Consider the following 12,528-nt stretch of genomic DNA (forward strand, 5'->3'; position numbering starts at 1 on the left):
CCCTGCTTCACCCTTCTGACTGCTGTGAAGCGCGTCCAAGCCACAGAAATCCTAGGGCTGGCCTGAGCCGCCCCACTGCCCAGCACTGAGCCGGCTTCCAGGCTCACAGTGAGGCCACCCCACGCTCGACACCCGCTTCTCCCCAGCCCGAAGGAGGCAGCTTATCCGAGTTTAGTAAATTCCCACGTGCACGCCTGCCACGCACAGCCGCGCTTACACCCCACCCACACGCATGTGCTCCTCAGCCAATGGGGGCGCTGGGTAGGGGGGACCCCTGAGCCTCAACATCCGGCGTCTCTGCAGGTCCCCACCCCATGTGCATCTGACCAAGGCATCTTGGGGAGACCCTACCCCGGCCTCCCAGCGCTTCCTGGGGTGGGGGTCAGAAACGAGGGCCTCCACGTGCAACCATGTGTGCTGGGGTCCCTTCACCTACACCCAGGCCAGTTTTGAAAGCTGCAGGAAAGCTTGAACCATTTCGTGGTGCCTCACTTTCTCTCTTTTTTGTTGTTTTGTTCTTTGTCTGTTTGTTTTGGTGCCACAGGCACCTGAACTTCACACCGAGCTGCATTCTCAGCCATCAACTTGTCACTTTGAGCCAGGATCTCCTTAAGAGCTAAACTGACCATGTTAGGCTCAAACTTGTGATCCTCCTGACTCAGCCTCCCTAGTGCTAGGATTACAGGCGTGCACCACCACACACAGCTCTCTCTCGTTTTTAATTATGATAAAACACACATAGCACAGAGCCGACCACCAAGTGTACAGTGAGGGGCATTAATCACATTCATACTGCTGCAAACCCTCCAGGCCACCAGTCTCCAGAACTTTCTGAGGTGATGAATGCACTGGGTTCTCTGCTTCTGCACCTCCACAACCTGACAACCTCAGTCTGTTCTCTGGATATCATCCAAGCGGGCTTGCATTCTTCTGTGAACTGGGCACAGTGTGTTCAAGTTCCCATCCACGCTGCAGTGGACGTCAGACTCTGCTTCCTTTTGAGGGCTGCATGGTATTCCACAACACCACTGCCTCACATTCCGTTTGTCTCCTCGTGCATTGATGAGTGCACTGTTCCAACCTCTAGCTTATATGAATCACTTTGCACATGGCCTGACCAGTGAGCTGCTTGTCCCAGGATCGAGGTGCCTGTGAGACAGCCACCCCCTGGCCTCCACCTCCACCACCAACCTCTGCCCAGGACCCAGTGGCCAGGTGGAGCTTCCAGCATTTCTGCATGGCGGGGCCGGGAGTTCTCTGCAAGACAGCATCTCCCACTCCTGTCTAAGACACTGGCTGGGAATGGGGCACAGAGCTCGGGCTTGGCCCACCAGAACCAACCTGAACCCATCAGCCTCCTGCCTCCCCAGCTGCCTGACACCAGGAAGTCCACTCCAAACCCCAAAGATTTCCAGGCCTCGTCTGCAATGCAGCAGCATCAGAGGTGACTCCAGAGCACAACACCCACTGCCAAGGTCACAGCTGAGCGGGCTGTCCTGAGGCAAGTGGCCATAGGGGGTGCCTTGGTCCCCAGCCCCTCTTGTGTTTTCCCCTACCCTCGACCCAGGAACCAGGGATTGGACCCAGGACTCTCACGCTGAGCTCCATCTCCAGCTCTGTTTATTGATTCATTCATTCATCGTGGTCCTGGGGATGGAACCCCGGGCTCTGTACAAGCTAGGTAACCCCTCTCCCACTGAGCTACATCTCCAGCTCCCCCACCCCTTTTTAATTTCTATTTTGAGGTACGTTCTTCCTAAATCTCTAAAGTTGCCCAAGCTAGGCTCAAACTTGGGATCTTCCTGCTTCAGCCTCCAAGGTGCTAGGATCAGAAGTATGAACCACCGGGGCTGGGGATTTAGCTCAGCGGCATAAGCACCTGCCTTGCAAGCAGGCGGTCGTGAGTTCGATCCCCAGTACCAATAAAAATGAAAAAGAAAAAGACAAAAAAAAAAAAAAAGTATGAACCACCACACCCAGCTCCCTGATTCTCTTGTTCTGCTCCCCACTGACTGTGAAGTAAGCAGTGTTGCTCTGCCGTGCCCTTGTGCAAACATGTTTCCTGCCTTACACCTGGAAGACCATGGACTGACCCTTCTGAAACTGTAAGCCACCGCAAACCTTCTCTCACCTTTGCCAAGTGGCAGGTGTGTCATCTCAGCAATGAAAAGCTGACCGACACCCCCGAATCTGCTCCAGCGAACAGCAGCACACCTTTGGCATCCGACTTGTGCAAGCAAACACATTCCTCTCTGCTGGGTGTGGCTCTGCCGTGTTCATTTCAGAGACAAATGTCGGAATCCAGAACAACGGGTCAAAGAACAGAGCCTTCCTTCCACAAAGAATCACCCAACGCTAATTCAGAAGAGAAGCCTCGAACCCTGGGCTCATTATTCTCAATCTCTTGCCCTGGGCACTGGCAGATTTAAGACGCCAAAACCAAGGGCTGCAGCCTGGTTACACGACCCCTCCCTCACCCCAATACCCCAACACCCGAGGGGTTATTTTCTACCAAGCTGAAACCAAAAGCACTATTTTTAACGATTCCATGGGTGTGTGATTTATGTAACATATAATGTACTCATTCAAAGCATGTAACTTGGTGACTTTCATGCATTTACTACCTGGTACGGCCACCACCACCTCTGGGGTTCGAACCCCGTCACTCAGACCTGGGGTTCTCAGCATCAAGCCCCGCCCTTCCTTCCCGCCCAGCCTCTGGAAAACCACTCACTGGCACTCAGTTCCCCCACATTCCTGCTCACTAGTTCACCCAACTGGACTCCCAAGGCGTGAGCAGAAACTAAGACCAACGTGTGGGGAAAATTTAAATCACACGAGAGAGACATTACCACTAATCCTCCCCCCAAACCCCCTACTTACCCTATTGCTCTTGCCACTTTCTTTTGGCTGTTTCATTTATCTGAGGGTCTTGTGGGGCAGTCCAGGCTGTTTGTGGACCCACCAGGCAGCCCAGGCTAGAATCAAACTCACAGGGATCCTCCTGCCTCAGCCTCCCCGGGGCTGGGGTTTCAGGCATGGGTCACCACACCTGGCCACTTTCTGACAAGTCCTGTAAGTCCTTTCTCATGGGTATCTAGTTGTGCCACTGCGGCCGCATCCCTTCCAAACACTTAGCTGTCACTGTCACCTCAACTCTGGGGAAGAGCTAGCTGGAAGCCACCTGGTGCCAAATCACTTTTGTGAGACAGGGTCACACTGTGCAGCCCAGGCTGGTCTCCAACTCCCAGAGATCTTCCTGCCTCAGGCTCCTGAGGGCTAGGATACCGGTGTGCACCACACCTGTCTTAAATTTCTAATCTTTAAAGAAAAATGTTGAATTGCTGAAGTGTCATTTTTACTTGTAAGCTGCACAGCAGTGCACTGCCCTGTGGGAGATGCGCACCCCACGCCAGGACCCCGCTCTGCAGACAGTGCTTTTCCCCGGGCTTGCTAAACAGTGGTAGTGCCATATCAAGTTGCCCAACCTAAAAAGTCACCCAAGGTGTCAGGGGGCACAGGAGAGCGGCAGCCCCAGCAAGCCTCGTCCCCTATCATCTGGCTCAACAGCAGCCCCTCATTGCTGCCCTCCCACCCCCTACCAGACAGCAGCCCGCTGGATGGAACTCCCCAAAACACAGCTGTGGGGAGAGAGGGGATCCCACAGAAAATGCTATCAGCAAAAGGTCAGATGCTGACACCTTTCCAAGAGCAGGCACCCAAGCTGCTATGATCTGACACGAACAACGTCCCTGTGGTCCTCAGGGCACATGGAGCTGACGGGGAGCCACTGGGCTGTTTTCCTTTATAATCCTTTGGTATCACTGCATCAGTGCCTCAACCGCTGCTTATGCTGAAATATTTCAAGCACACACAGAAGATGGACAACCAGTGTAGTGGTGCACGCCTGTCATCCCAGCACTCGAGAGGCTGAGGCAGGAGGACCGCTGGGAGTTCAAGGACAGCTTAGGCTACATAGTAAGAGCCTGTCTCAAAAAAACCAAAAACAAACAAAGAAAAAAAATGAATTAATTGTGAGATGGGAATTTCCAGGCCAGGAGCAGAGGAAGCTGGTGGTGACCCAGTGAACTACAGCAAGGCAGCGCGGCCACCAGAGCAGTGCCACAGTGCACGCCTCCCACGGGATAGCACATTTTCAAATGGTGACTCACATTCTCGGACGTCGTCTTCGCGGAGCTTTTCAGGCGCCGACTACCAAAACACGGCAAGGATCGCATGCGTCTCCCCCTCAGGCTTGCTGCATGTGGGGGTCTGTGCTGTCCCTGCCATGGCACACGTGGTCACTTGAATCTGCCGTTGGGCTGCTGGAGCCCAACCCAAAGCCTCTGCTGCTGATCGCAAGCTGAGTTTGTCAAGCACTCTGTGCCTCAGTTTCTCAACTGTGCAAAGTGAGGTCTGTGCGAGTGCTGCTACTGGGACTCATGAAATCGCTGCAGGTCCCTCGGGGCTCACAGAGGCCACCATTCCTGGTGCATCTCTCTCCCCAGGAACCCCTGTTCTGCTCTCCACCTCCAGTGTTGGATTCTCCTGTGTGGGGTTCCATACGTCCACACTCGTACTCCCTGAATCCCGAAGCTCCCGGGCTCCAGAGGCTGAAGAGACCCCTGGCTACCCAGCACCACCGGGTCGGGTAAGTGATCATCACAGGACCACAGCCAGGCGGGTGATGGGAGCGGGTCCTAGACTCTGGATGAGCCTCAAGTGTGAGGGAGAGATGCCTGCTTGGCTAGGCTGATAGGTGCTGGCCTGAGGTTGCCTGAGGCTACATGCACCAAAACCGTGCAGAGCACCTCAGGGAGGTCACGGAGAGGAGAAACACAGGACAGGTGTGCACCTGGATCCAGCCGTGCCTGAAGCCACAGCCTCTAGGTTTCCCAATCCATGAGCCAATAAGTGTCCTCCTTTGCTTAAAACCCTGTCACCGGCCACCAAGAGTCCTGATACATACACTGTGTCAAAGTTCTATATGATTAAGAAGAAATGCAGCAAATCGAACAGTTTTCTTCAGAAGCTAAGTGTCTCGAGATCATTTTGGAACCCACTGTATCAAGAAAACAAAAGTATGGGAGGCATGGGTTCAAATTCTGGCTCAAAACTGGGTGTGGTGGCACCACTATAATCTCAGCTCTCTGGAAGCTGAGGCAGGAAGAAGGCTGGGAATTTGAGGCCAGCCTGGGCTACATAGTGAGTCCAAGGCCAGGCTGAGATACATAGTGAACTGCAGTCTCAAAAGAACAAAAAAAAAAAAAAAAAAAAAAACCTTACTACTAACAATGGTTCTAGCTCCGTGATTCCTGGCATCTCGGCTTCCATCTCCTCTCTGTAACATGGAGGATTGTTTGGTTGCCATGAGACTATCCATGTATCACTTGGTTTGCTGCCAGTTATCATCACGGCCAGCCTTTGTCCTTTGTTTTATAAATAAAAACTGAAGCTGGGCACAGCGGCCTGTGTTTTCAATCCCAGCTCTGGGAAGCTGAGGCAGGAAGATGGCATGGTTAGGAAACTTCAGCTTAGATACCTTGGCCCAGTGTGGGTATCAGTTATTGACAACCCAGAATCTTGCCTCCTGGTCCAGTGTTTTCACACCACCTGTCTAAAGAAAGAAGCCCACACTGGGTGTGGTGGCGCACGCACACCCTAACCCCAGCACTGGGAGGCTGAGGCAGGAAGATCACCTTGAGTTTGAGGCCAGCCTAAATGACATCGCAAGACCCTGTCTCAAAAAGCAAAAAACAAAAAGAAAAAGAAAAAAAGAAAGATGGAAGAGAAACAAAGAAGCCCCTGGAGAGCAGTGGTTAAGATCCTGGTGTGTAGCAGCCTGAGTTCGAATCCTGGCTCCGGCACTTAGGAACCACCTGACCTTAGGTAACCTCCTTAAACTCTATAAAATGGAATAACGCCAAAATGCAGGGTTTTAATGAAAACAATACTCAACTCCCTACTTGAAGGCCACTTCCTAATGTGTTCTTTTGGTTTTTGTTTTTTTGGCTGTGCCAAGGATTGAACCATGTACACAGCAGCCAGGAGGATGTCCAGTCCCTGAAACCAAAACCCTCCCAAGGCCTCACGAGGCCCCAAAACCCCTACAGGCCAGGCTCCAGGGAAAGGTACCTCGAGTCACCTCCACCCTGGGCTGGGAGGGGCGGGGTCAGGTTTCTGGTGATGCAAGGCAGGAACTGTTGGTCAAGCTACCTGCCAACGTGACAGCGGTGACCTTCTAGGGTCACATCGGAGGCCAGGGAAGCAGGCACGTGTTGGCTGCAGAATGACGCTCAACTTACCAAAAACCCCAAGGGCCCAAAACCACGTCCTCATGGTGACCAGGCTCAGCTGTCCCCAGAGGCCAGCAAGGCCCTGACAGAGGCGAATCACAATCCAGAGAAAACCAGGCTGGCAGGGCGGACGCTGGGGACTTTTGTGGGGGAGATTCCAAAGACCTTTCAGGTCCTCCAGGACCCGAGAATTAAACTTCTGCCTCCTTCATCTCAGAAAGGGCAGCAGGGGAAAGAGAGTTACAACAGAGACACAGGCATCACCGCGGGCTCAGAGAGATGGGGCAGATAGATGTAGGGAGATCTAGACAGACTAGGATTTCCTGCTGGAAAAAGCCTCTGGTTTAAGGCCAGGCTGGGCTACAGAGTGAGTTCAAGGACAGCCTGAACTGCATAGTGAAACCCTACCTCAAAAAAGAAAAAAAAAGTCCTCTGTAAATTGGGTGTGGTGTCACACGTCCGTGATTCTAGCACTCAGGAGGCTGAGGCAGGAGGATCACAGGAGTTCCAGGCCAGTCTGGGCTACACAGTGAGGTCAAGGCCTGATTAACATAGGGAGACTGTCTACGACACCAAACCAAACAACAACAACGTGGGTATTTTGTACTATCAACTGTCTTAGATGCAGTGTCCCCAGTCCTACCCCATAGTCTGTGTCCTCCTCGTCACCCACCAAATGTTTCCTACTGGTTTCTGCCACTGGTCACAGTGTGCCCACTCACCACACACACAGCCCCACAGGCATCCCCTTCAGAGCCCTCCTACTTCCCACCAGGGGGCGGGCGGGGAGACAGCAGGGCCTCCCAATACTTAGGCGGTTCTTCCCCTGCTGAGCTCCTGTGAACTGAGGTGGAGACATACTTATGCTCCCCTCTATGGTCAAGGGCCTCCACCCAGGCCAAAGACACAGCCCAGTAGCACAGCACCTGCCAGGCAAGCGTGAGGCCCTGAGTTCGATTCCCAGTACCAAGAGAAAAAAAGAATGACCTTGACCCCCATGTGGCTACTGTCACTGACCCTGGCCTCTGCCTCAGCAACAGACCACCAAAGCCCAAAAGGAACAAAATCCCTTCCCCGTCAGAGCACTCTATCTTGGTGCCTCCCCTAACCTCCCATTATTTTTCTTTTTCTTTTATTGTGCAGTACTGGAGACTGAATCCAGGGCCTTTGCCATGAGCTACGTCCCAGCCCTTTTATTTATTTTCAGACAGCATCTTGATAAATTCTTCAGGCTACGCTTGAACTTGTGATCCTCCTGCCTCAGCCTCCCAGAGCGCTGGGAAGACAGGTGTGCACCACCACACCCTGGCCTCCAGCTCAGCTTTCCCACCACTAAAGAACAGCTGGGCACAGCAGGGCTTCCGGTCAGCCAGCCCTTGCTGCACCCCTGAGATGAAATCCAGACTGCTCTGTTCCTGACACACCTGGACAGCTGAGACTCGGAAAGAAACATAACAAATCAAAGCACTCCTCTGTGACTCTGCCTGCCAAGGCATGCAAGTCAACTGCTGTTAATTGCATTAATTGCATAGGTCTCAAGAGTAAGCCTCCTCCCCGTCCTCCTAGTCTAAGGCAGGGCAAGGAAAGTGATTATAACGAAAATGCCACCACAAACCTCTGCTCTCACCCCACTTCCAAAGCTGAGACCAACCCAGGCACTCTGCACTAGACCTGACCTCAGAGCCCAATAGGACAAAGTGCTAGGAAAGTGGCTAAGTCACCTCCAAGAGACTGGAGCAAAAGGGTCCCCCTGGGGCGTGGGAGGGGCCCAAGCCCTAGATCTGAAGAAGGTGCCAACACCCCACATGCTGTGCAGGGCGAGAAAGAGAGGACAGTCCTGTCCCCTGCACCGGCTGAAAACAGCAGTCCCCCTCCAGTCCAGGCTTCCTCTGTCACCCACCAGCACCACAGCATGAAAGACCCAAGACACACGTGGTGACCTCCTCCCCTCTGTGCAGGACCCTAGCAGGGCAAGTCAATGGCAGACAGCGCTGGATGGACAGGGCCAGAGACCAGCTGCGTGGACAGGGTCATACGGATGCTCCAGGGACTTCAAGCAGACAGCACAACCTCCAGAGAAAACCATTCCCAAATGCTCTATGGGTCCCACAGCATGGTCAAGCCCGGGGGTTTCCCGAGCTTCTTCCAGTTGGCAAAGTAGGTGACTGATGCCTCTGGGAACCTCCTATCAGAAGCACTGCTCTCTCCAACCTCCTACCCCCGCCTCACCCCACCCCCTCCCTGGAAGGCCCGGGCCAGGAGGGCGAGGCAGGGCGCAGTCTCTACCCCGGGGGAGGCAGCTCTGCTGAGTGGCTGACAGACGCTGCTCACAAGAACACTCAGCTCAGAAGGGCGGGCACTACAACAGGGCCCCTAAAAGCCGGGACTAAAGGTCCCTAACCCCCCAGCACAGCCTGGGGTTCAAGGAGCGAGGTTCCTAAGCATAGCTTCCAAGCTGCAGCTGCAGTAGCCCATGCACAGCCAGCGGGGCCCGAGGTGAGCTTTCAAGAAAACTGGGGCGCAAGATTGGGGGGGACCCCATAGTGAAGGCGGGGTGTACTCTGATCCCTCGCACCCACCTCCCCCCCCTCAGGTTTCCCCTACGAGTTCACGCTTGGAACTGACCCTCGGAGGCCACGGAGCAACTTTGTGCAGCAGGAGATGCGCGGGGCAAAGACAGGCGAGAGAGGAGCAGGAGTGGGGGGTTCCCAACGTGCGCCCCAAAGAGGCGCTGCGCCGCTGGGAGATGCGAGGCATCGGGTCCAGGCGGGCCACCAGCGCCCAGGGCCGGACCAGGAGAACCCTGGGCCCCGAGCGCCCTATGTTCCGGGCCCGGCCGGACTGGGCACGGCTGGAAGGCAGAGGCGCTGCCCCGCAGGGAGCAGAGTTGCGGGACCAGGTTGCCCGGCCTTACCTGCAGCTCCTGAAATTCCCCCTCCAGCTCGAGCCACTCGCGCTCGCAGCCCTCCAGCGGCCCGGACATGGTGCAATGGTGCAAGGCGGAGGCTGCTCCCGCAGCCGAGCCCCAATCGGCCGCCAGCACCCCCCGCGCGCCCGCCCGCGCGCCCGCGCGCCAGCTCCCCGGCAGCCCTGCGCCGCGCCAGCTGTTCCTGCGCAGCCGGAGCCACGCGCGCGGTGACGCCAACGCCCCACCCAGCGCCCGCCCCGCCCCGCCCTGGGAGGCGGGGCCGCGCATGCGCACGTAGCTCCTAGCCCTCCAGGCGTGGACCAGGATTTCTGCAGGTCTGCAGATCTCGGTGGGCTCTGTCACCGCACCCTCGAGAGGACCTTGGCACCTCTAACATCTCTCTACTCTCAGAGAGGCTGCCAGTTTGTCCTCCGGCTGCATTGGCAGAGTTCGCTGTCCTTAGATTGTAGATGGGGCGCGTGGAGGTGGAGAAAGGAGCTCGTGGGAAGGTGACGGTTCCCACGCTGCTCGCAGCCCGACCCAGAGCACAGCCCGCGCCCGGGAGTCGAGGGCCGAGCTGCAAGGTCTCCTTGTCATACTGTCATTGTCGTTTACTGCGATCATTTCTCTGCAGTCCAGCCCTGCAAGACCCGTGGGTGACTCTGCACAGACGCCAGTTCCCTCCCCTGCCCAGCCCAGCACGACCTGCCCAGCCTGGCGCTTCGGCCACCGCCTCTGCGCCCACTCGCGTCCTGCTGGCCACAGCCTGTTTTGTTTGGAGACAGAATCTTGCTATGTAACCCAGGCTGGCTTTGAACTCACTCTGTGACCCACACTGGCCTCGAACCTCGAACTCACAGCGATCCTTCTTGTCTCAGTCTCCCGAATGCCCAGGTTGCAGGCCTGCACCAGGTGTCAGGCTGTAGTTTTATCTGGTCTGTCCTGGGGACTACTGTAGCATTAAAGCCTTATCTGGTGGCCTCTTTCACCTCATCCTCATCCGAGCCTCCCTTCAGAAGGCACCTCGGGCTGCTATAATCACAGACTGGATATTTCAGTACCACAACCCAGGCCCCAGCACTAAAAGGTCTTTAGCTCAGGGCCCTGGAGGTTAAAAATCGGAAATTGAGGAAGGAGATAGGGTTTGCTCTCTCTTGACACTCAGGAAACCCTCCCATGCCGCCTCAGAGCTCAGGGTGGTGGCCGCCAATCCTAGGTGCTCCCTGGATGGAAGCAGCGTCCTTCCCATCTCTGACCGGTTGTTGTATGGCTTCCTGTGGTTCCTCTTTTCTACGAATACACTTAAGTCGGGTGTGGCGGGGCACACCTGTCATCCCAGCGCTCTGGGAGGCTGAGGCAGGAGGATCACAAGGTCCAGCCCAGCTGGGCGATTTAGTGAGACCCTGTCTCAAAAAATATAAATAAATGAGTAAACGGCTGGAAATTGTATTCTAGCACAAAAACTCTGGGTTCTGTCCTAAGGATCAAAACGGGTGGAAGGGGAATACTCTAGTGTGACAGACTCTAAACTTTAAACTTTAAACCTGGCTCTCCAGCCACCGCCTCTACGCCCACTCATGTCCTGCTGGCCGCAGCCTTTTTTATTTAAACTCTAAACTTTACACATCTGCAAAGATAAGGTCACATTGTGAAGTCCTGGATGTTTCACTATCCACAGACCTTCCTGGAGGGCACAAGCAAACCCAGAACAGCAATCTGAGCAAGGGCCCTCACCAGCCCCCAGCTCACAGCCTTCCCCTCACCCCAAAACACACCGCCTGCCTGCTGTCTCCTCCATGCAAATCACCGGCTAGGAACGGGAGGGTTTGCTCCGGAGCTGTGTAGGTTGCTTTCCACAGGTGAATAATCCCCAGGAGACCACAGGGAAGCTGTCCCTTGCCACTGGGTCCCCAGAGTGTGGAGTGTGTGCAGACCCTCAGTGAGTCCCTGACGAGCAACCAGGATAAGTATCATCCCCTGTAAAGGCACCTGGGTGTGGGCTCCAAGATCTCTCCAGTGAGAAGCTGTGTGGTCCAAGCTGGCTTTGAACTCACTGTGTACCCCCAAGCTGGCCTCAAATTCGCAGTGATTCTTCTGCCTCAGCTCCTGAGTACTAGGATTTCGGGCATGTGCCACCACACCTGGCCTGGCTATAACTCTCTCTTTTTTTTTTTTTTTTTTTTGGTAGCAGGGATTGAACTCAGGACCTTGTGCTTGCCAAGCAGGCGCTTACACTACTGAGCTAAATCCCTGGCCCTGGCTATAATTCTTAATTGGGGCCTGGACAGGAGTGTGATCCAGCCAAGAGGTAATTAGTGACCAGCTGTGAGTTAGGGTCCCACCTCTGACTGAGACAGAGCTCTCCTGGTTAGGAAGCCAGAAATCCCGAAGCTCAGAGTGTGCTAGGAAAAAACAGATTCCAAAACTGTTTATTATACTGGGGTGTCAGAACCTGGGTTGTGGATGCTCCGGCACACGGGTCAGTGTTAGGGTGAGGACCAGAAGGGTCCCCGGGGGCTTGCTGTGCTAAGGGCGTGGGGTTGGGGGAAGTGGTTGGATCAGGGCCCTCTTCCTTCCTCAGGTGGGCTCCTCCGGTGAGGTGCTCACCACTGACCAGGCTGAAAGGAAGGGCCTGGCTGGAGAACGTGGGGCCCTGGCCCTGTGCCCCTGGTGCTCTGTCCCTCTGTTTTCTGCTGCTGTGAGCTGAGATTTGTCCACCACACCTTCCACTTTTTTTTTTTTTTTTTTTTTTTTTTTTTTTTTTTTTGAGACAGGGCTTCACTATTCAGTTCAGGCTGGACTTGAACTTACTTTCTAGCCCAGGACAGCCTTGAACTCACAGTAATCCTCCTGCCTCAGCCTCCTGAATGCTGGAATTACAGATGTGTGCCACCACACCCAGCCTCCACCATGATATTTTTTTTGAAACAGGGTCTCAATATGTAGTCCAAATTGCCTTAAACTCACTCCATAGTCCAGGCTGGCCTCAAACTCATGACACTTCTGCCTCAGCCTCCCAAGTACTAGGATTACAGGTATGCACCACCACTCTGGGCATCACCATGATTATTCCACCTCACCATAAGCCTGAAAGCCACAAAGCTGGCTGACCATGACCTGAAACCCAGGACACCGTGAACTCAGAGTCCCTCCTCTCTAGTTGCTGTTTTTAAAATATTTTCTCACAGCAACTGAAAGATGACAAACACAGTTGGTTTCTGTCTTCGGACAAGGACTTTCTAGAGTCTAGTGCTGGACCTGAAAACTGAAAAAGAGCAATTGTGGTGGAAAATAGATCTAACACAGGAAGAAGTGCACCAAGGA

At 54.5% G+C, this 12,528-nt stretch overlaps 1 protein-coding gene across 2 annotated transcripts in view; it reads right to left on the minus strand.

Moving 5' to 3' along the window:
* The window catches only part of Tmem120b (transmembrane protein 120B), a 36,149-nt gene extending 26,737 nt beyond the window's left edge, over positions 1–9,412 (minus strand). Inside the window, exon 1 of one of the 2 annotated variants that reach the window (XM_013144799.3) lies at positions 9,211–9,412. In XM_013144799.3, the coding sequence (XP_013000253.1) occupies positions 9,211–9,279 (69 nt within the window). In that variant the 5' untranslated portion in view covers positions 9,280–9,412. The remainder of the gene's footprint in view (positions 1–9,210) is intronic. The other variant, XM_003462923.5, reaches the window with a different exon arrangement.
* Between the last annotated feature and the right edge of the window lie 3,116 nt (positions 9,413–12,528).

Source organism: Cavia porcellus, unplaced genomic scaffold, assembly GCF_034190915.1.
Source record: "Cavia porcellus strain 051 isolate PalLab524CR breed Dunkin Hartley unplaced genomic scaffold, mCavPor4.1 scaffold_16, whole genome shotgun sequence".
NCBI lineage: Eukaryota > Metazoa > Chordata > Mammalia > Rodentia > Caviidae > Cavia > Cavia porcellus.